The 23,358-nt window shown below is 38.7% G+C and overlaps 3 protein-coding genes and 1 pseudogene across 7 annotated transcripts in view; 2 read left to right on the forward strand and 2 right to left on the reverse strand.

The window, feature by feature from the left end:
* slc39a11 (solute carrier family 39, member 11) overlaps positions 1-7,228 on the forward strand; it is a 151,627-nt gene extending 144,399 nt beyond the window's left edge. For all 3 annotated transcript variants that reach the window (XM_042508370.2, XM_042508371.2, XM_088070244.1), the window contains exons 7-10: positions 1,625-1,694; positions 5,285-5,383; positions 6,071-6,229; positions 6,349-7,228. In XM_042508370.2, the coding sequence (XP_042364304.2) occupies positions 1,625-1,694; positions 5,285-5,383; positions 6,071-6,229; positions 6,349-6,427 (407 nt within the window). In that variant the 3' untranslated portion in view covers positions 6,428-7,228. The remainder of the gene's footprint in view (positions 1-1,624; positions 1,695-5,284; positions 5,384-6,070; positions 6,230-6,348) is intronic.
* On the reverse strand, positions 2,841-5,042 carry LOC148186372 (uncharacterized; annotated as a pseudogene). Its single transcript, XR_015775073.1, has 3 exons — positions 5,011-5,042; positions 4,304-4,481; positions 2,841-4,201 (listed from the first exon to the last, which is right to left on the reverse strand). The product of XR_015775073.1 is annotated as an uncharacterized LOC148186372 (transcript).
* Positions 7,229-8,594: 1,366 nt separating the features above from the next.
* Positions 8,595-12,470, reverse strand: LOC121958929 (ankyrin repeat and SOCS box protein 12-like). Of its 2 annotated transcripts, none has more exons than XM_042508111.2 (3): positions 12,336-12,470; positions 10,207-10,977; positions 8,595-8,892 (listed from the first exon to the last, which is right to left on the reverse strand). In XM_042508111.2, the coding sequence occupies exons 2-3, from the start codon at positions 10,967-10,969 to the stop codon at positions 8,741-8,743; spliced, it is 915 nt and encodes a 304-aa protein (XP_042364045.1). In that variant the 5' UTR covers positions 10,970-10,977; positions 12,336-12,470; the 3' UTR covers positions 8,595-8,740. The 2 variants fall into 2 exon arrangements, with proteins under 2 accessions (XP_042364045.1, XP_042364046.1); XM_042508112.2 differs by having other exon boundaries at positions 10,207-10,974; positions 12,336-12,427.
* Positions 12,471-13,172: 702 nt separating this feature from the next.
* The window catches only part of pkd1b (polycystic kidney disease 1b), a 33,946-nt gene continuing 23,760 nt past the window's right edge, over positions 13,173-23,358 (forward strand). The window contains exons 1-11 of the mRNA XM_088070246.1: positions 13,173-14,181; positions 15,292-15,472; positions 15,558-15,760; positions 16,428-16,546; positions 16,941-17,088; positions 17,174-17,439; positions 17,539-18,297; positions 18,702-18,833; positions 18,929-19,104; positions 19,205-19,341; positions 19,652-23,310. Coding sequence (XP_087926372.1) covers positions 14,109-14,181; positions 15,292-15,472; positions 15,558-15,760; positions 16,428-16,546; positions 16,941-17,088; positions 17,174-17,439; positions 17,539-18,297; positions 18,702-18,833; positions 18,929-19,104; positions 19,205-19,341; positions 19,652-23,310 — 5,853 coding nt within the window. The 5' untranslated portion in view covers positions 13,173-14,108. The remainder of the gene's footprint in view (positions 14,182-15,291; positions 15,473-15,557; positions 15,761-16,427; positions 16,547-16,940; positions 17,089-17,173; positions 17,440-17,538; positions 18,298-18,701; positions 18,834-18,928; positions 19,105-19,204; positions 19,342-19,651; positions 23,311-23,358) is intronic.

Below are 23,358 nucleotides of genomic sequence, written 5' to 3' on the forward strand. Positions count from 1 at the left end.
ACCAAGCTCCATTTAAATAAACATTGATTGTTATGTGTTTAGAGCCAGCATATTTTAAGTAACTGGGTTGAACAAGGGTTTAATTCAATCAAACCAGAGTTTTGTTTCTGTCAACTTTGGATGAAGTGTGTTTTACAGTGATGTTTCTGGTTCAAAAGAAGCTTACTCTTAACAAAAAAAGCTCTGTGTCTGTCGAGATCCTTTCAGTAATCTTATCAGACACTTACATTACCAATCTGAGCTTGCATCAAGCACTTTTAGCAGATGCAAGCTGACTTTGCGGCATACCCTGAGTGGTTACATTGTAGCCTGGACACTGCTCTCTCTCTCTCTCTTTAGGAGACCAATTTAAAAAACTGTCATTCCCATGATTCCTTAAGCACAAAACATGAGAAAATAGAGTCCAAGTTGAAAAATACCCTTTAACTCTGGATTTTTAAGTGCATTTCACATGCTTGAAAGCCACACAGGACTCTTGCATATATCAATGTCTGCAAACTAATAGGACGGAACTACAAAACCCCAAATAAGCTCTTAGTTCAAAAAATGTTGGTTTAATGGAGTACTTTCAGTGTGTTAGGATTTGCTCAGTTGGGTCACTGAATAAACCATCTATCTGTTGGCACAACTCTTTGATGCTTGCTCTTATGTTTGGAGATTAGCATGTTTTAGCATTGTAATAACCGAGCTGTCGACGGCATGACAGGACACAGCTGCTTGACGGTGTATGAGGTAGACATAATACTGACATTTCAGTATAAGTTGCAAAATAGCCTGTAGATCTGACTGCACATGCACACAACACACTCACAAACACATACTTCTCTGACACAAAGATACGCTCATAGATACATCATGCACTGTGACCTTTATACTCTCTGTTTGAATGGTGTGTATTTTAAGTATGCATGACAGGCATTTCAAATGAGGCAAATAGGACATCAGAGAAGACGGATGCTGTTCAGGGTGTAAAGAGCATGCAAAGAGGGAACAGAGACTGGCTCTGTATTGTGGTGGCCACAACTGTAGGAATACCTCTTTTCATTGTACAACTCTGTGTAGTTGCAGTTACAGAAGTTAGAACCTTGCAATAAAGACATAAGACTTGAATTATCATATTTATGTCTCAGTTATGGTGTTAAAGGGTTCAGTTCGGTTTGGTTCAGTTGGGGTTAGGGTAAGGGATAGAGGTTAGCAGATACATTTCACTCTACAGTCTACATTACTGATGCAGATATGGTTAGAGAGTTGAAACCTTAGCAGCACGGTACATCGCTCAAAACCTGACATAAGAGGGTAAGACCAAATAAAAGACTAAAAATAGATTACTCGGACTGGAGATCCCCACAGACTGTTAGTGTAAATAGTTCTGCCTGAAAGAACAGACCAAAGCCTTCATGTACTGGATGAAGTCATGTCATTTTATATTCTCCATATGCTCTTGATACCCTTTTCCTCTCATATGGATTTGTTCAGTCAGTCTCTTATGGTCTACACTTTGCCAACAGTGTTCTCTCCTCTTTCTCTAGATGTTGTTTTTTTCCCTGTGTAACAGAGTGCTTTAAAGAGGTTTAAGGGCAAATCATAAACTAACAGGGATCAATTGTCTGTGTTTTTTCTGCAGAGGGTTTGGCTGTGGGGGTTGGCTTCGGAGCAATTGGAAAGACTTCATCTGCTACTTTTGAAAGTGCCAGGTAAGATTAGTATCAAGGCAAAGAAGCATGCATACAGTACACATTTTCACTTATTCAAAATGTCTTGTTTTGCAATGGCAATTGAGAAGTGAATAATTCAAACCTAATTTATTGATGGATCTGGCAATTAAAATGACAATCCCAGTGATTGGAATAGTAAGTAGACATAAAATTAAAATTGTGCTTTTTCTGTGTAAGCTTTGAAATAATTAGGTTTAGGTATACAGTTAAAGGTTTGAGATTCATGTTAAGAACATTGTCAGGTTTTGCAATTGTGCCTGTAACTCTTCTGTTGTTGTGTGCTGCTGACATCTAGTGGTTTAATTATGAACTGAAGAATAGTTGTTGCTACGGTAACAACTAATGGGCATCCAATGTAAATAAATTAATAAATAAATAAATTATAGTACTGCAGAGAGTACAGGCAGTTGTGGGGTAGAAGATGTCTGGTTAGTACCTGTTGATGCACCAAGCTGGTGCTGATTATGAACAGCTGATCTCTTAATGGACCCATTTGTGTGATTAAAAGTGAACATAATTATCTCTTTAACAAAGAGAAACATTGCTGTATACCTGGATGTCTGCAGGTCTTTAAATAGTCTTACAATGTCTTAAATTAATTCTATAAATATTAGATTTTAAAACTCATTAAATGGTTGTATATTTAAATGTATGGAGTAATTTCAGGACATTTTTTATCTCATTTAATTAATCCATCTTTTATTTTCCTTTTGTCAAAAAAAAAACAAGTTAAGCTCTAAAGTTTTAAAACCTACCACAAAACCTAATACTGTCTTTCTACTTTATACTTGCACTTACTGTACTTGTTGGCAAAATGTAGCATTACCTGACACACTCTAATAACAGTTTTTCTACATAAAACCTTTCTCTGCATGGGACTATATAGATACTCATATATACTCTAGATGGATAGATATAGATACTTACATTGATACTTACCTTTTACCTTAAATAAAACCTCACATTTGTCAAAAATAATCTTAAAAAGTTATTACAAAGCATAAATTTAAGTGTCTGATTCCTGTAGAAACCCTGCTACTAATAAAATACTCACTAGTTCCTGCCTGTAATTGAATGTAGGTTCAGTGGAAGAAAAAAATTAACTGGCATAATGTGCAGCAGAAGTACACACACTTCTCTGCCTACTATTTTATCCACAACTTCACTTTTCTGCAAAGCAAAGTGCAGCAAATCACAGTTTGAGAAATTAAGTGGTAAAAATGTGCTTTTATGTGAAGTGGACATCTTAAATATTGATTGATGCATTATGCATCAATCAATAAACAACACCATAGCCATATTTCCCACTGAGGCTCTATTGAGCCAGAGCAGTGCCCCGTGCAAAATTCTAGAATTAGCATGCTAACATGCTCAAATCGATTGATTCAAATCTTCTCTTAGTGTGTTGCATTTGGTCAGTATAAAACAAAATAAAACATTTTGGACAATGAAAACTTTGACTTGATAACGGCGCTAGATGAAGTCACCAAAGTCATCAGGATACATCCTCTGGGCATCATGGGTATACCAAATATAATGGCAATCTATCCAACAGTTATGGAGATGTTACTGTGTGGATCAGGTTTTAGTAGAATTAAAAGTAGCTGGGTCAAGAATAAAATGAATGATGGATGAATGATGGGATCAGTTCTAGTTTTGGACAGATGGACAGAGTATGGCAGCTGCTGGGTGCTTTGTTTTGTGCTGCTGACATCTAGTGGTTACATGATGGTACTGCTGAGAGAGGTGGCAATTCAGCTGGAAATCCCTCGTCTCACCAAAACCGATGATCCTCTTATCTTTCCCATTTTACTGCTCAAATTAGCATGATGGAACCAGATTATACCTTTTTGAAATTGAGCCTCTCTACAAGTTTTGACCACTTGAAAGCGACCCAATATCAAAATCATCTTTGAAACCTCAGCATTGAAAAAACAAACAAACCAACAAACGTCTTTCTTCTCTTTATTTGAACTTCACATACAGTGCTGAGTGTTTTTTTCTGTAATTTTTTTCTGATAGATTTTTGACACAAACATAGACAGTCTATGGCCATTTTGACCTGGAATCTGTGCCGCTAAATTGGAGAAAAACGTCTTTGTCCAAGCAATCTGACGTTTAGAAAACATAATTTCAGCCACATCACTGTCAAGGAGACACTTCCACGAATCGGTCCAATTGATACATTTAAATCGTGAAATAAAAATCTGGTTCTCCTTGTAGTACAGACAACAACGCATGCATCCCCAACACTGATTTGACCCACCCTCATTTTCCACAATTGTAACACTTTGTGGGTAGGTCTTGTACGTCTTCAATAGCTGGTTGAGCTGTTGCTGATAAACCCTTGCTGCTAGTATGGCTCTGAACCCGTCTGTCCCCTCCAAACGAGCCTAATGGATCAACATCTGGGTGTGGAAGGCAGCTCCATTTACCCACTGCTTGAGAAGTGGAGAGCTCATTTGTTCATCGAACAGCAGGGAATTCTTAGAGAGAAAAGTTAGATTTACAATAAAATAGAAAAAAATATAATGTTCAGAAATGCATTTTGTTGCTTTCAAATTAAGTCAAAAATGAATGCTTTGCACCTTTAGCCGTGTGAGCTGGACACTAAGATCGATCTCGATTTGCTGGGTCGCAGCTAGTTGAAGCTGCGGCCTCTCCAAGTTGGTCTGCAGATGCTTCAGATACTCCTCCATCAGGTCTCGGACCTCGGCAGATAAAGAGTGGAATGTCAGAAATCGTGAAAGTGAATTTTGAGTGTTGCTCAAAAAGTACACAATGGAGTACAATTTTTTTCATAAATACTGAGATAATAAAATTGTAGGCATGCATTTAAAATACTAAGACATTAATGAAACATCCTAACCATAGTTAAATCAGTCAGTTATAAAACATGACAGAATGACCTACCTCTCTATAAAAGGCAAATGTAGAGCAAGTAATTCTGTCAGGTAGGCAATGTATATCAGAATGTCCTTCAACCTCTTAAAATGCTGCAGTCATGCTCCTAACATCTGGTCCAAATTGTAATTACAAAACTTAAGTGAGTGATCAGATATCTTCAAAACTAATGACATCCATGTATCCCATGTACTTTGTGCTTATTGCTAAATAGCAAAGTAGCATGCTTACATGCTAAACCACGATGGCAAAACATTGCCAACATTATAGCTGCTAAACATTTGAATGTTAGCATTGTAATTTCAGCCGTGCTCACATGCTGATGTTAGCATTCAGCTCAAAGCATCGCCAAGCTTAGCTTCACAAAGCTGCAAGTGTGGCTCTGGGATACTTGTTTTTTTCTTCCTCTTCATCAAGCAACATTTCTTTCCCACGGTTTATGGTGTCTGTAAGTCTTTATTTTTTACATTTAAGCTTCATTTATAGGCAGAAGGAAATTAAACTTGAACACCTGGTAATGTAATGTTAAAGGTACAGGTAGGTACATTAGTAGGTCATGGAAGTATCTCACAGAGTCGACCACTGTATAGGCCCTCAAGAGGTAGGTTGTTAATGTTAATAATTGTTTTAAAGAGATATGGTTTTTGTTTGTTTTGTCTCCCCAGAAATTTGGCCATTGGTATTGGCATCCAAAATTTCCCAGAGGGCTTGGCAGTGAGCCTGCCGCTGCGGGGTTCAGGGGTTTCATCATGGACAGCTTTCTGGTAAGGCAAAACGTGTGTCTGTGTAGGAAAAACGTGTGTCCATGTTCCAGAGTACAATAATTAACCCTTGGAACCTGATGGATCGACAAGTTTCTTGTGCTGCGTTCAGATGCCTCTCATGAGCCTTTAAAACTCTGAATCCAGAGAAAATTGGTCTGATTTTTTTCAAAAACAGGAAAAGAATATATTGAGCATCTTGGCAAAAAAAATGTCCAGCAAATTGAAAAAATAAATAAATAAAATTAAAAAGTGACAAGAAAATGATCTGAATGTAGCTAGGGGAGGAGAATATAAGGTATTCTAAAAAATGTGGCAAAATGTCCAGAAAACTATGTAATAGGTAATAATGAGGATATATTTTCACTTTTTCTTTTGTTGCTTATTTTCTTGTAACTTTTTACTAATTTCAGTTTGCTGATTTCTTTATAATTTTGTTTTGTTTCGTGTGTTTTTTTTACTTTTTTTGTCTTATTTTCAGGTAATTTTCTTGTAACTTTTTTTTTAGTTCTTGCGATTTTTCAGGCCATTTCTTGTTAAGTAGTTTGTCAACCTCTTTTGATAATTTAGAAGAAAAAAAATCTATCCAATTTGCTCAAGTATAAAGGGTTAAACAACACTTTGCAAAGGCTTGGCTTCTGAATCTTAATTTGGACAGTGTAACTTGACTGTTCCTCTTTTCCCTGTTAGGTATGGTCAGCTTAGTGGCATGGTAGAGCCTGTTGCTGGGATGCTGGGCGCCATCGCCGTTGTCCTGGCAGAACCTCTGTTGCCATACGCGTTGGCGTTTGCTGCCGGGGCGATGGTTTACGTGGTGGTGGATGACATCATACCTGAGGCTCAAGTCAGGTGAGAAGGAAAAGGACAGGGAAAAAAATAAAATAAAATAATATGAGAATTGGATGACCAGATAAAAGTGTCTGTCTTTAAATAATCTCTGTGTCTTCGCTCCGACTCGGTGTCACCAGTGGAAACGGGAAGCTGGCATCCTGGACCTCCATCCTGGGCTTCGTGGTCATGATGTCACTGGACGTAGGACTGGGCTGACGTCGCCGTGACAACTGGTACCATGTCAACAGACACTCAATGGCCATGATGTCATCACTGTGCTGCTGACCTCAGTTTTTTTTAAAAAGGGGACCAAATGAGGTGTTTTATTCTGAAACACTGTTTATCCATTTTGATTGTTGCTACTTGAAATTCTACAGTGAGAACAGAAAAACAAACTATTTTCTAAAACAAGGTGCGAGGAGGACTGTATTTGAAGTTGATATGTTTTATTTTTATGCTAGCAGTCATTTCCTAAGAGCAGCTGACACTTTTGCCAAATGGCAGGTATCTCATTTAGGAAAGAATTTATACATATTTAATGAATAATCTCCTAATTCCAGGGCTTGTGAATGTTTTGTTGAGAGGCTGTTTTGAGTTTTTCAAACTCAGTTTTTTAAAACAAAAATTCTCAGTTATGAAAGTTAAATGAATGTTATTTGAATTTACTTCCTCCAGTTTTTGTATATCCAAATGATGGGAATACTTGAAGTCTGGTGTTTGATTTGGTAATTTATGGGACCGCCATTGATTGATTTGATTTTGTGTTCTCTATTCTGACAGACAGGTACTATGATTTTACATACTTTACTTAATCTCTATTATACTGATAGTCTCATTTTCAACCAAGTGTAGTGCCTTCTTCTTTTTAGGGCACAGACAGTCTCCTGCCATCTACAGGTCAGTCTGAAGAATCACATGTTGTGTTCCATGTCGAATTATTTAAATGCTGAAGTTTACTCTGAATAACATGAAGTCTTTGTATAATTAAATAACAAAGTGATTCTGATTTTTCCAGCATATTGTTTCAAGACCTCTATATTCACCTCTTGGGTTTTTTATGGATACATTATGTCTTAACTTGAGAAAAAAAATAACAAGAGCAGATTTTTTATCTCTGTAAAATGTTTCTTAGTTCTGAGTGTAAATACAGTATTCCCATAATTCAGAAATCAGGGCCAAAAATTTTCCCAAGAAAAATTTACTCAGAATTATGATATAATCTTTTTAATTCGGGAAAAAAGGCGCCAATGTTTCCCCCTGATACTTTTTGTCATAATCTGAAGTAATAATATTGTTATTTTAGAAAAAAAGGAAAGTTTTCTTACTATGAAAAAAAAACAAAACAAATATCTCAGATAATTCTCTTTAATCTGTTAAAACATGGCCAGTATTTTTCCAATGATTTTTTTCTCATAATTATTAGATAATAACTAATTTAAAAATATTCCCATAAAAATCTAAAAATAATAATCTATTTAATTCATTTTTTGGTTTTTTTTTTTGGGAGAATTCTGAGATTATCTTGTTTTTGTTTATTTTAATTAAAATACTCATCTAGTTAATTTGGAAAAACTGGTTATTTTTTCATTAAAAAAAACAACCTTTCTCATAATCCTGAGATGATAATCTTACAGATATTTTCCCATGAACAAAAAATCTCATAATTCTAAAATAATAATCTTGTTAATTTGGGGAAAACAGAGACATTTATTTATTTTTCTTTGGAAACTTCTCTCATTATTTTAATAATTCTACTAATTCAGAAAAACAGGGGCATTATTTTTTCACCATGAAAAATGTTTCTCATGATCCTGATAATCTAAATTAAATTAAAATGTTAATTTAGAAAAACACAATAGATATTTTTTCTTCTCAAGTGAGTGCACTATGTTTTAATGTGTTTTTGTCATTTATTTGTTATTTCTTTTTATCTCTTATTTATACATGCAGCTCTGGGCCAGTATGTATAACTCTAAATATATATATATATAAAATACAGCTTTATTCTGATGTTTGCATTTGGCTAAAAGGACTACTGAACAGCCTCCCAGAGCAGCCAGCGTGGCTGTTAGTTTAAGTCTTTTTTCAAACAAAAACCCACAGGTTAATCTCAAAATAAAATAGTTATTTAGATGTTTGTTAGAATGTTTAGTGAAGTAAAAGCGAGCAGCTTTACACATACTGACCCTGATGCATTTTAAGAACGTGTAAATGCATTTAAATGTATGGTAGCATTCTTTAGTTTTCACAGGGACAAACCTCTCTCCTAAAAGAAGTAACTAACTTGTGATGAACATGTGACAAAGTAACCCCAAGAAACATCTTCCCTCAGAAAGGTCTTCAGATAGCTACAGGGTAAGTACTAAAACAAAAACAACAGAAGTACACACCACTTATCCACACATTTAATGCTTCGACTTCAGAATCAGTCTTACCAGAACAGCGCATGAACAGACAGAATTTAAAACAAAGGTGGTTCACAGAGTTAAATAAAAATAAATTGACATAGCGTGCCATCAGCTCATTTGGCTACAGGACAGGGACTGGGACTGGCTTGTGTTGCAAGAAGTTAATGATACTCGTTGGCATGTCCAGCTGGTCGATACAGTGGATCTTGTTGATCTTTTTAAGGTAACTTCGGACAGCGAGTCGGCACTGTGAAGTCAAGGCCTTTGGATTTCCTGGTGACACGGGAGACGACAGGAAAAAACACTTAGATGACACAAAGTAATATGATTAAACTAGAATTTGTGCCTAATTTGAAGAAATTCCCTCATGACCTTCTTGAGATATAAAATATCTGAAATTAGATTGGACAAAAGATCACAGTGACCTTAATGTTTGACCTTCAACTACCAAATTCTAATCAGTTCATGTTTGAGTCCAAGTGGACGTTTGTGCCAAATTTGAAGAAATTCCCTTTAGGTGTTCTTGAGATATTCACAAGAATGATACAGACGCAAGGTCACAGAGACCTTGACCTCTGACAAACAAAACTTAATCAGATCATCGTTGAGTCTAGATGGACGTTTGTGCCAAATTTGAGGAAATTCCCTCCAGATGTGCGACATCAAAAATGTTGACTTTCATACATTTAAGCTCATTTTGACAAAAAGTAATTAAAAGATGGATATATTTAATTAAATAATTAAATGTTTGTGGCGAGTGAGACCCCACAAGTTAAAATTTAGGATTATTTAATGACTTTCAGGGCTAAATATTTAGAAAATGGAATTAAAGACATTTTAAGACTTTTAAGGGTCTGCAGATACTATAAATTTTAGTTTTATTTCATTTTTTATTTTTGTTTTCAGTTCAATTTAGTTTCCAAAGTGGGTTTGTTTCACTTTTATTTATTAATGTATATTCTAGTATTAGTATTAGTTTAGTTTTAATTAGTATTGTTTCTTTATAGGCATCCCATTCTCAAAAAACATATGCACCAATGCCTACCCAAGCTTGTTGTTTTGATAAATTTGACCAAATTGACAGATATTTTGTGTATTTTATTTTAGTTCACTTTTTTGAGGAGACAATATTGTTTAAGATAGTTTCCTTTGTTTAACTTTTTCAAAGTTTTTATTTTAGTTAACTAAAAAAAACAAAAAAACTATCTAGGTTACTCTATAAATATTATGCCAAGTCTATCACTTGAAAACTGTTTCTTCTTCTCTATAATTAGCCACAAATTATATTGTCCTTTCTAAGAACTGTATTATAATTTTTTTTTTAAATGACAGCCACATAAAATAAAGTGGTACCAACATATAATTAACAATTTCTAAATGTGAGTTTAACAATTATGTGCAACTGCTTCACTTCAAAGTCTGTAAAGGCCTTAAACCTTACTTTGTTGTAACTGAACCAGTTCAAAATGACGCATTGCTTCATAATATTTTGTTTTAAGCTGAAATTTTATGTATCACTTCTGTATTACTGAAGCACTTACGTATGTAAGAAGAGAATGTGCCCTCACTTGCAGTCAGATTACATACCTCTCTCGTGCAGAAGCAGCTCTACGGCCTCGTTCTGCTTCGTGGACTTCTCGATGATCAGAGTAGGGAGGTAGACGTTTGCACCGAAGTCGATCAGAAGCTGGATGTACTCCACGCCGCAGCCATGCCTGAGGCACATCTCCAGCACAGTTTTGGGCTGCTTGATGGAACTCAGCAGCTTTTTATCCATGCAGTTGTAATCTGGGTCTGCCCCGTAGAGGAGCAGCATTTTGAAGCACTCCATGTGTCCGTAAACAGCAGCCAGGTACAGCGGCCCGCTGGACACCCTGGCCCTGGAAGTCCACAGCAGGACCTTGGAGCGGGAGTTCACCTCGGCGCCGTGTTGAAGCAGTTTCTTCAGTATCTCTACATCGCCCTCTCGAGCTGCAGTGAGGACGGGGGAGCAGTTGTTGGATGAGTTCCCGTTGGGGTTGGCTCCAGCTCCGAGGAGAGCTAAAACACAGTCCAGGTATTTCCCACGAACGGCGGCGAAGAGAGGCGTCTGAGCCTTGACATCCACGCAGTCTACCAGAGCACCGTGGCCTAGCAGGACCTGCAGACAGCTGAGATGACCTTTGGACACGGCAGCGTGTAGAGGCGTGCCGGCGATGCCCCAGCCGCCTCTGCAGTTGATGACTTTCTTGTAGACTTCTTGGCAGAGCATCTCATCAAGGAGTCTGGCATTGTTTTCCAACACTGCCTGTCTGAGCTGGGAAATTTCACTACTACTCTCTTCTTCTGCTGGGGTCCTTAGCGGAAGCATAGGACCTGCTGAAAAATGACACCCAAAATCAGTGGTAGAATGTAACTAAGTACATTTACTCAAGTACTGTACTTAAGTATGAATTTGAGGTACTTCATGCTACTTACTTTTACCCCACTACATTTCAGAGGGAATATTGTAGTTTTTACCCAACTACATTTATCTAACAGTTTTAGTTACACACTAAAATTTTGGATAAAGTTTATAAAATATAATGTTTTGTTATAAATGAATTAACCAAATACAAGAACACCTGTAATAATTAGTTGATTAAGTTGATCAGTTGATTTACAAATGAATTGCCAAATACTTTGATAAATATGTTATTCTATTATTATTATTATTTTTATTATTATTTTTGATTTTTGGATGGTGTTATTTCCATATATATGTTTTTTGTTCTTTTTAAAATGGTGGTAAGTGGGGTTTTTTCTTTAAAAAATAATTTAGCTTTTTGTTTTTTCTGCATTTTGTATTTTTCAGTACTTTTCCCTGATTATACTTAGTTAGTTTTGCTAAAGTGTTATTTGTAATGCACAACTTTTACTTTGTAAAAATCTTAACCCTTCTTTCCCCACTGGACAAAATTTACGAGACACCACATTGGTGCAGTGACTCCCGATCTGCACCCCACAGAAAACAATTCAGCCTTTAAATGAGGCTTTGAGTTGCTGAAAACCTTTTATTTAATATAATAACGACTTTTACATGGAAGTGACCTTATACAAACTAATGTCCATCTGTCATTAACAACTTTTAATTGTAACTGAGCTGCAAAGATGCTGTCTGTCAGCAGAAAGCGTCAGTGTTGGCCGCATCACTTCCCCACACCAAACTCCTTTTAAAATGTGAAATAATTTAATGTTTAATGGCTTGTCAACTAAAATGCAAATACAGCTGGTCACAACTTATTATCGTTTATGAATCATAAAAGGTTACTGGAAAATTCGGCGCACAAATAATCTGTAAAATAGAACAAAATTAAATATAAAAACCAGTTTCTAAAATACATGTCTCTTGACATAGTGTCGATAAAGAGACAGGGAAATAAGACATATATAGCTTTGACTTGGTGTAGCGTTACTGACTGAATCCTGGATGACAGCTGTGTATGTAAAGGAGCTCTTTACTGACTGTCCGGTAAACAGTGTCGTGTCTCTGCTAAAACCACAGTGTGTGTATGCTAATACCCGCTCCACAGCAGGAAGGATCGCTCTCATATTCCGTTTAAAACAACCATCGATATCTCCAGTTACACATTAAACTACAAATTCGTTTTCCAAATCTCGCATTTCCTTGCTTTTTAAAGTCTTGTTACGACAAAAAGGATCTATTTTGAGATGTTTTCTTAATATTATTAGCCTACCTAAGATGTGTCAGCAGCTGTCCTCTTCATTTTCCTGGTTCTTCTTCTTCGTCGTCGTATTTGTGTTGTGGGTCACATTCAGTTTAAAGTCGCAATGCTGCCCTCCAGTGTTTGTATGTGCTATTACAACCTGGAGCCTGGAGTGGGGCTCTGCAACAACTAAAGACTTTTTCAGTGTTTGATTGAACTAACTTTTTGGTTTATTTTAAAAAGCTATAAATTAAAGAAATTAAGCAGTAAAACAAAAATAACAACAGAAAAGTATTGAATTCATAAAGCCCCAAAGTGTTCAACATTTAGGTAATAAGCGAGACATTATGATATAAATCGCAAAGAAAAAAATCTGTAAAATCTATAAATTAATTTTTGAAAAGGGGAATTTTGACACAAACTTTTATACATACAAGATAAACTCCTATTGAAAAATGTTTTAGACATGAAGCTATTATGTATTTTACCCTTTGAACCCAAGCAAATTGGTTTGAGTTCTGTCTTTCTGGATAAAAAGGCAATAAACAACTTGCCAGGAAATGTCCCACAAATTTCAAGAAAATTGTAGATTTGGGAGATTAGCTTTAAAAAAGCCAGGGAAAATGTCCAGAGCACTATATATTTATAGTAATCATAATTGTATATTTAGAAGTATTTTCCATGTTAATTCCTTGTTTTTTTCTTTCTCTCCCCATTTTTCTGTAATTTTCTTGTACTTTTTAGTGTGTAGTGTACTTTTCTTGCTAATTTCTGAGTCATTTATTCTTAAATCACTCATTCCCTTCTTCCCCTGTTTTTAGAAGACATCAAGCTAGTTTGCCCAGATTTCAAAGGGTAAACCTTTACTGTCAACTACACTATTAATATGTTGGGGCTTTTTTAAATCAAATGTCTTTTTAGTCAGAAAGTTGTCAAAACTGTTCTTGAGTTAACAATTGGATTTGGTACCGTAATGTAACCAATATAAACTCCTTCTTGGTAAGTGTCACAAAAAGAAATACAATCATTTCCATGGCAACGGGCTGACAATTCTCAGCAATGATTGCCTTATCACTGCCTTTAACTTTATCTGTTCCCTCTCCAGGCAACCCAGATGGCATCCTTTCTTTTAAAACGAGGTCTATTGCTTCTGCGTCACAGAGCCTTTGTCTGCTCGGTGATGAGGTCTTGGAGTTAGTGCTGGGACAACAGGCCTTGGACACAATGCAGGGAGAAGTTTCCACAAACATCTTCCTTTGGCAGCAAAAGATACAGACCCCTCTATATTCCAAAAACATATCAAAAGCAACAATTTGTACCCAAACAGCGCTAATGCTACAACGCCTGTTTGGCCTCTGAGGCTTGTTTCTGTCGGGGCCCTCAGCTGACAGAGAATCAGTGTTTCTATTGAGAGCCCGAGGTTTTACAACATGGTAATGAGCAGCGCTCCTCCTCTGTAGCTGTTGCTGAGAAACAAAGTAGAAGTCACCCAGGCGCTCAGAGAGAAGAGAAGAAGAGGCCTTTAAAACAACCACACCACCATAACTCAGGGTGTGTGTGCAGGGCAAGAGGAGGAGGTGTCAGTGGAGGGAGATGAGAGTGTGGAAGAGGGCCTGAGAGGGAGACAACATTTTTGTACAAGAGCTCTGGGGATGAGGGGAAAGTCTTGTGGTGATGACAGGAAAAAGGGATGAGAAGAATCTGCACAATTATGAAGGAGCAGTGATTTGTACGGAGCTCCTGTGGTGATGAGGAAGAGACTGTTTTGTTTTTTTTTCTCTAGGAGGATGTGATGTGCTCCACATGATGACAGCTGCTGTGCCACAAACGCACAGACTGTTGATTCTCTGTGTGGTTCTGATCACTGCAGCTGCAGGTGAGAAGCTTCATTTTCTATTTTGTTGAGACTAAAAATAAAAATGTGATTTTGTGAAATTCTGGTGTTGCTCTGCTCTACTCCTTTAGGGAGGTGAAGGTTCAGACAGTGACTCGGGCTAGATATTTATGAGATGTAAAGGCAGTCATGGCTGACTGCTTTATTATTTAGTTTTTAAGTGGCAAATTTATATGATACTAGAGCTTAAGAAAGTCATGGTTATATAGATATTGTGTAATACTTTGGTAGTTTTGGTACAGTCTTTTTAGTTTTTGGATGCCTCCTCCCTGGACAATACAGGAATGAGTTCTCTGTCCCAAATTTTCTTTTCTTTTCTTTTCTTTTCTTTTCTTTTCTTTTCTTTTCTTTTCTTTTCTTTTCTTTCCCTTTCTTTCCTTTTCCTTTCTTTCTTTCTTTCTTTCTTTCTTTCTTTCTTTCTTTCTTTCTTCTTATTTTCTTTCTTTCACTCTTCTATTTCCTGCATATCTTCCTTTCTTCTTCAGTTCTTCCTTCAATCCTTCCTTTCTCTCTCGCTTTTGTCTGTGTCCCTCTGCCTTTCCTCTTTTTTCATTCTTTTTTCATTCTTTATTTTATTTAGATCCCCATAAGTTACTGTCTACTGTAATAACAGCCACTCTTCATACTTCCTTTTAGTATGCATGCGTCATATCTTTTTATTTCTTACTTTTAGATTTTTTTCCCATTATCCGTAACTTATTTCAAGGGTCACACAGTGTGTCTGTATTGTTTACACTGATAAGTTAAGCTAAAGTTCCCTGACTGGCGTAACAGCTGAGTCAAAATACATAACAGGCAATGATAGCATCTCAAAATAAAACAAACATCTGTTCTGTAACATCTGTTGCAACTGCCAGTTAAAATCATAATTATGATCATAATGAGCTAAACCTGCTCATCATGTGATCTCAGTGGGTTTAATTTCAAAGGCAGTTTGACACCCTAAAAAAAAAAAGAAAAACAAGGTGATCTTGAACTGAATTAGATAACATGCTCACCTGACAACACTGCAGTTCACCATATTTATCCATATTTGAACTGATAGAGACGACTTGTTCATTATTTAAGTAGCATTTATGTTATGCCTTCCAGAGGACGTTCCTTGTCCAAAAGGTGGTCGGATCTACCTGACCAATCGGCGATGCTATTGGCTCTCAGAGAGGACATCTTCATGGCCTGAGGCTCAGGATTCATGTAGAGAGACTGCGGGAGGAGACCTGGCATCTGCTGACAGCCTGGAGCTACAGACCTTCATCCATTACTCATTGCCAGTGTGAGTGCAACAAACAAATGTCTCCTTTTATGTGTCTTTATTTGCTGGTTTTGTATTCCATTTCCCATTTTTTTGTGTTGTTTAGGAAAACTACCGTGTGGGTATGGCTGAAGAGACCGGGGGGAGATGGGTCTGACCAGGTTGAGGGGCTGGTGAGTCCTGCATGGTGGAGCGGAGACAGTGAGAGGCAGAGGGGGTGTGCTCAGATGGCCTTGGGGACACAGGGACAGTGGAGGAAGGCTCAGTGTGCTGGACGTTACCTCTTCCTCTGTGAAAAAGAAGTAACTGGTAAGACTTGTGAAAACGAGGTAGTGATGTGTTTAAGACTGTCCTTGTCATATCAAACTCAAGAAAAACACAAGTGCTGTTGAAGAAAAGGGTCAGCACATGAGAGGAAAAAAAAACTTAATGATATCAGTTTATACAAAAACGTATCTTTTTTACAGATACAATTTAAACAATTAGAGTCATGGATTTATTTATTTATTATTACATTTTAGCATTTTTATTTTTATTTTATTTTTTATATTTTTGTTATTTTTATGTTTGTTTTGTTACTTCCCATTTCTGTGCAGAATCTTGTGGGGGCGTGCCATGTTCAACATGGCCTCTAAATATGATCCACTGCTGTCACTCACCTGTGTTCACTTAACAATTAGGCTTGGGTTACACCCACTACAAGTTTATAAATTGTTTGGTTCTTGATCCCCCTTTCACACCTTGATGAAGATAAATTGTCGAAACAGGTTGGTGTTTTAATGCAAATAGCCATTTTCTGAATAAAGGCTTTATAATTAATAATTCAGCTGTATTTGTCCCTGCTCCGCGTGAGTACCTTAAGTTTGTTTTTTCCCTCCCATGTAACTGGTAAGACTGTTTTTTCACTGAAGAAAACTGAGGCACGCATTCATTAAAATACTCTACAAGTGATTTTGGTTCATCTCTCTTCATGCAGAGTCTCTGCCATCTGAGGACAGTTACCTGACTGGACTGGTTCTCTTGACCGGAATCTATGCTCAGACCAAAGTACACCCCCTACCCTCTGTCCCAGACACCGGACAACTTCCAGTGGAGGTCAGTTAAGTGTCGGTCTAAAACAGCAGATTTAGAGAAAAGACATAGTTGTACCAGTCCACTCTTGGTACACCGAGACGCCCATCCTCGTTAGCAGCACGTAACTTTGTTCTATTAAAAGAGGGTCTTTTGACGAGTTTGTTTTTCATAATATCAAAATTTTATTCTTGAAGTCTCAAAAAAATAGATAAATAAAAAAAAAATGTGTGTGTCCCTAAAATTCTGTCGTAGTCTGTGATGGTACGTCAAATAAAAGATTGGGAATCACTAAAGCAAGGTTGAATAATGGGCATACATTTAATTTTATTTTTTTCTACAAAAATGGTCTTTGACACAATTAGAAATTCAGAGTTTGTGTTGATGGTTTATTCTGATGCCACTTCGACACCCACAGATGCAGCTGTTCCCGGGAATGTGGTTCAGTCACGCAGGTCGGTTGGTATCAGTGGAGCTGGTGGTTCAGCCCAGCACAGTGTCTTCTCTGGCTCGTGTCCAGATCCTCCGACCCTACTGCAACCCCAACCACCATCTCGTACCTCCAGGTACAATAAACCAGTCACTACAAAGGTTTGTGAGAGCTCCTGTTTGTCCGTAACTGCAGGTGATGATCTCCTCTTTGCTCCTCAGGTTGCAGCTCTCTTCTTAATCCATTCAGCTGCTGCTCAGCAGTACCACTGTGTAACACCACAGGAGGCTGCAGCATGGGCCAGTACTGGTGCCACCTGTTGGAGGCCTGTGTGCCCACCAGCAGTCCCTGCAGCCCTTTCGACTCTGCAGCAGAGGGCCGTGCTTTTGTTTTACCTCCCAGATACCTTGCAATGCCACCCTTCTACCACCTGGTGGCAGACCTGCCTCTGAGGACAAACCCGAGTTCTGAACTAAAAACTATAAGCGTGAGTTGACCTGAAGTCATTATGTACCTATGTGGTTTGAATTTAAAATATATTAACACTAGATTGTTTACACATTTTCCCTTTTTTTTTCGGTAACAGCTGCTTCTTCCAGATCAAGCAATTATGGTGTACCCTGATGATATTGTGGCTATACAACACACTCGAGACTTTGGAACATTTCTACATTGCCTTAACAGTGAAGCCTCTCTAAACTCACCCTGGCGCCAAAGTTACATGTCCCTTAGGAGGACAGAGTGGGGAGGCTGGTGGGAAGGAGGCCTCACTTCACTGCCCAAAGGTGGCCAGTGGGTGGACGGAGTGGTATGTGATCTGAGGATGGTGTACGAGGACAATCTTCACAGAGGTACTGAGCACGATTATAACTTTGGCTTTACCCAAAGAGAAACAACCACAGCTCCAGATAATTGGGCCCTGACAACTCAGAGTCTGAGATCTCTTAACTTTGGGATTAACGTTATCCACCCTCTGCCGGATGAAAAGAACCAGATTCATGTCCAAATCAACGTCCCAACAATCATTGTTGTCAAGATGCTTTCTGGAGAGAAAGTAAGAAGCTCATGGTCAGCACCAGTTCTCCAGACTGGGGTCCCCTTCCTTCCATCTTGCCCTGAAGAGATTGCGCAGTCTTGGCCTGGCTGTAAGAGGCAGTCCCATGATGCCTGGTTCTCCTCTGTGACCTTAGTGTTGCCCTCAGTGGGGATTCAAACACTGACCATAAGTGTGATGGATGCAGTAAGCTCTCAAAGTGTGAGTTTGAGGGTTTGTGGCTACGCGGCAGTGACAGGGCTAAGTGTTGAGCCACGTGGATGCCGGAGGACCCTCGTTGACACACCGCAGGTGAGACGCACACATTGTGCTTATTAAAGCAGATATTTTTAGTCAAAATGTTAGCAGCATGGCTCTAGAGATGGCAATGCCAGCTGGTCTGTCCGCTGCTTTGGTTCAGAATTAAACATCTCAGCAACTACTTGACCGATTGTAGGGTCAGCATTATTGAATAAAAATCAGCATGTCAATATTGTCATTGTGAGCATGTTTGCATTTCAGCATTAGAATTAAGCTCAAAGCACTTGCAGAGATTACAGCCTCAGCTGCTAACAATGGCTGTGGATTCTTTGTCTGTCCTTTCATACTCTGTAAGTGAAATGTGGAAATGAAATCTAAAATCTAGCAAAACCACTCATTAGTCTGATTATGTTTTCTGACACCTATATCTTTCTTCATCTTTTTTTTCATTGTAGTCATTTATAGCCAAAGTGGAGAGCGGTTCTTCAGTAAAATTCACATGGGTGATTGACGACCTGGAGAAGTTTGCCCATGAAGGAGAATCTTACAGTGTACTGTTCAAGAAACCTGCTGAGTATAAGCTCAAGGTAAAATACCATATCTGTCTCTATGAAGTTACATTTGCTCCATTTTTTATTTTCTGAGTTTTTTTTCGAGAGAAGTATACTGTTCAATCTGCTAGGTGACAGCCTCCAACCCTGTGAGCTTCCAGAGCCAACAGATCCTCCTGAGAGCAGACAAAATGACCCCACTGGCTGAACCAGAGTTCCTGTTCATCAAGGAGGTCATAGCTGTGGGTGCTGCACACTTATACATCCTAAAGGTCAAAGTGGACATCTCCCTTCCAGTCACCTTCAGGTAAGGCATTGCATTTTTTATAAATATAAATTTTATAAATACCCTGTATGTTATGTTTTGTCTAGTTTCTCTAAATTTCAATGTGGTGTATGTCATATAGATGGGATTTCGGGGATGGCAGCAGGGCGGTGATCAACACCCAGTCTGCTCCATGTCAAACCAGGGAATGGCTTATGGAAAGAGGAGGGAAGCAAGTGTACGTCCAGGATTCAGTGAACTATACCTTTGCAGTCCCAGGTAAACACTCACAAAAACTATTAAAGCTGCACTCATAAATGGTTTTATTTACAACACATCAAAAGAATTCACTTTAATTAAAATTTTGAGATAGGAAATTTCGCCATGTTGAAAGAGTTAATGTTCTGGTTTAATTTGTCCCTGAAATTCATTTAAGATTCTTTAAAAGGTCACTTAATGTAAAATTTTAACATTCCTTATTTTGTTGACATTTTGTGATGAAAATGAAACTGGTAGAAATTGTGCTTTGTTCTTACTATTCAGTCCATCAAGGTAACATCTTTTTTTCCTGTATCTTTGTTTTATGCAGATAACTACACACTTCATGTCCAAGTCTCCAACCAATATGACAACACTGATGCGTCCATTAGGATAAGCGCCCGCCCTCAGTTAAATGACCTCCTCATTTCCTCTTCCCTTCCTGTGCCCCTCGTCAACCAGACGCTCTTTCTGGAAACTTCCGTAGAGCCCTCCACCTACGCTGTCATTTACACTTGGAGCTTCGGCGACGGCTCTGAAGCTGTCCGAGGCATCCACCATAAAGTCAACCACACTTTTACATCTGCAGGACTCTACAACATCACAGTGTGTGCCAACAACACTCTTACAGTCCTGACCACCTGGCTTATGGTGGAAGTTATGGAAAAAATCTCTGGATTAACGGTCAGGTACGATGGACCCAGTGAACTAAACTCTGCTACAGGTTTCATAGCAACAGTGACCAATGGTACGAGTCTCTTGTGGAATTATGACTTTGGCGATGGGTTCATGATTGGAAACCTTACAGATGGTTCCATTTCCCACATCTATAAGTCGCCAGGGAACTATACAGTACATCTATCCGTCACAAACTCAGTCAGCCAAGCTCATCAGTCTATCATTGTAGAGATCTATAGGCTGGCTGTTAGTGGAGTTCTCCCTACAGGATGCATCATGAGTGGAAGAGACATACAGTTTACTGCTCTGGTAAACGGGAACATATCCATTCTGACTTTCCATTGGCTGTTTGAGGATGGATCACCTCTGACTGTAGTGAGAGGGCAGTCAACCATAAAGCACAAATTTCAAAGCCAAGGGTTTTGTCATATTAGCATGACAGTGTTTAGTTCTTTCACATCTGTATCATTTAACGCAAGTATCTGGGTTGAAGCACCAATAAGTGACATGACAGTTAAATCATCACAGGAAGCAGTCGCAGTAGGAGAAGAAGTATGCTTCATGGTGTTAGTTTCCCCTGTTCAGACGAGAGGTTACCAATTTAAGTGGTTTTACAACTCCTCTAGGCTCATTTCCATGACAGACAATGCTCACAAGTGTTTCGTCTTTCAAGATGAAGGTGTTGAAGAGGTATCCGTAACAGCAAGTAACAAAGTCAGCAACAAAACGGCCAGAGCTAGAATCGCTGTTCAGAAACCTGTAAGTAAGCTATCTGTGGCACATGACAGCCAAAGTGGCACACTGACAGTCAATACATTAGCATCATTTTGGGTTGCTAGTTGCACTGGCAGCAATGTATCAGTCCTTTGGGACTTTGGAGATGGATCTCCCATGGAGCAGACACAAAACACGTCACACGTCTTTTTCTCAACAGGTCAGTTCACAGTCACCACCACAGCATTTAATGCCGTTAGTCGTGATTCTGTGACCATTATTGTGAATGTTTTACTTCCTATTTCGGACCTTTTGCTTCACACCAATGAGCCGTATGCTGTAGTAGGAGAAGAAATTCTTATCTCAGCAATTAGCAGTGCCATCAGTAGCACTAATTACTACTGGACTGTGGATGGAATGACCTCAACCAAACAGGGGACATATCAGTTTAGATATACTTTCCTGAAACCAGGAGTGTATCAAGTGAAGGTTGTAGCACAGAACCTGGTGAGTAGAAAGGAGGCATCTATTGTAATTGAGGTCTTTGAAAGAATAGAGGGTCTTAAGATTGCATGTCAGTCCCTGACAAACATGAAATACGTACCAACGCAAGAAGAACTGATGTTTATGGCTTTAGTCACCAAAGGCTCCAATGTCACTTATCACTGGCTTGCTACACAGAGTGTGATTAACCAACAAATGACTGCTGATGGAGAGCTTTTTTATATGTTAGCTGAAACTCCTGGCAGAATTTCAGTTCAGCTAAGAGCTTCAAACAAGTTGGGTGAGGCCACAAGTGTTGTTTCTTTAGTGGCGGTTCAGCGTGTAACAGGCGCTCGCATTACAACACAATCAAACATTGTGGCATTAGGGAAATTAGTGAATATCTCTGTATCTGTGGATACTGGCTCAGACCTTCAGTACCTTTGGTACATGAAATCTGATTTTTCACCCCTGGAAACACATGTGCCCTTTCTCCTTCATACTTTTACAAGTGTTGGTGATTTTCTTCTTAGAGTTTCAGTTCAGAATGCCCTCAGCCACAGCAATGTCACCAAAGAGTTTAACATTCAGGAGGAGGTCCAAGACGTGGACTTTGAAATTGAAGGCAAGACTCATCCATTTTATATCACTGCAAGTGCTGCTGTTCAACTCCATGGGGTTATTCTGAAGGGCAATGATCTGCAGTGGAACTGGGTAGTTAAAGGTGCTGTGCTTTTCAGTGCTACTAATCAGACTTTTATCCACACTTTTCCACATGCAGGCATCTATCAGGTGTTTTTGAATGTCTCCAATGGGATTAATTGGCATATGGTTTCACACAGTGTGACAGTTGAGGATGCAATCGAAGGTCTAATGCTGAACATCTCCAAGTCTTCTTTCTGCACTGAGGAACCAGTTACTTTTATTCCAAGAATCTCCAAAGGAAGCAATGTAAGCTTTGTTATAACATTTAGAAACAACGACTGGATTCACAGACAGGGCATCCTCGAAGGGCAGTACACCACTGAAAGCCTTCCAGCAGGGACACATTTAGTAACAGTAAAAGCTTTGAATCAGGTCAGTAGTGCTGAGGTGTTTTCAAGCATTCTGGTCACTGAGCATATTCAAGGTTTGCGACTTGTGAACTGTTGTTCTGCTGCTCTGGAGGCTCTAAAAGGTCTCAAGTTCAAGGCAGAAGTTCAGAGTGGACTTCCAGTTCAGTACACCTGGATTTTTCAGCTTGAGGGGTCTAAGGCAACCAGGCTCATGGGGCAAGAAGTGATCTTTACTCCACCAGAGAGTGGTTCATTGTCTATTAGCGTGCTTTCCACTAATGGAATCTGCTCCAAGACTCTAAATGATACTGCCACAGTTCAGTGGCCTGTTAAGAAAGTGAAGCTTGTCTGTCATTCAGACAGAATATTTGTTGGACATGCTGTCTCTTTTTCTGCAAAAGAGAATGGAGGGAGCAATCTCAGGTACCACTGGGACTTCGGAGACTCAACTGAAGCTTTGGTTACAGACTTGAGCATTGTCGATCATATTTATAATACTCCTGGGAAATACAGTGTTACACTCAAAGTTCTCAACAGTGTGAGCCATGTATTCGCACAGCTAAACACGGAGGTGGAGCAGCTCCAGTGTTCCAGCCCTCAAGCTTCTCTTGTCCAGAGCCAGTCTACAATCTTCAGGTCTAGACCGAGTTTCTTTGAAGCAAGGATGGACATTAACTGCTCTACTTACAAAGCCAGATACCTATGGGAGATACTCAAAGATTCAGATTGCACCAACTCAGAATTCTCTTTTAACAAAGTCATCCATAGAAATCAATTAGATGCAACTTCACCTCTTCTCTTTCTCCCAAAGCACACTCTCGATATTGGAAAATATTGCCTGGTATTCACCGTTTCACTCCAAGGAACTCCTCTTTTTGTCCAACGAAAAACTAGCGTTACAGTGGTCCAGTCCCCGCTTGCAGCTGTCATAAAGGGAGGATCACACAGAATGTGGCCTAGCCTCAGTGACCTCATCTTGGATGGATCTGAGTCCAAGGACCCTGACATAGAGCCAGGAGTGGTGGATATGCTGCACTATCACTGGACCTTCCTGACAGTGGTAAAGGGGCTTCTTTATGTTAGCGCAACCTTAGTGTAATAAAATTAT

This window comes from Plectropomus leopardus, chromosome 19, assembly GCF_026936395.1.
Source record: "Plectropomus leopardus strain MGB_pleo_1.0 chromosome 19, ASM2693639v1, whole genome shotgun sequence".
In the NCBI taxonomy this organism is placed as follows: Eukaryota; Metazoa; Chordata; class Actinopteri; order Perciformes; family Serranidae; genus Plectropomus; species Plectropomus leopardus.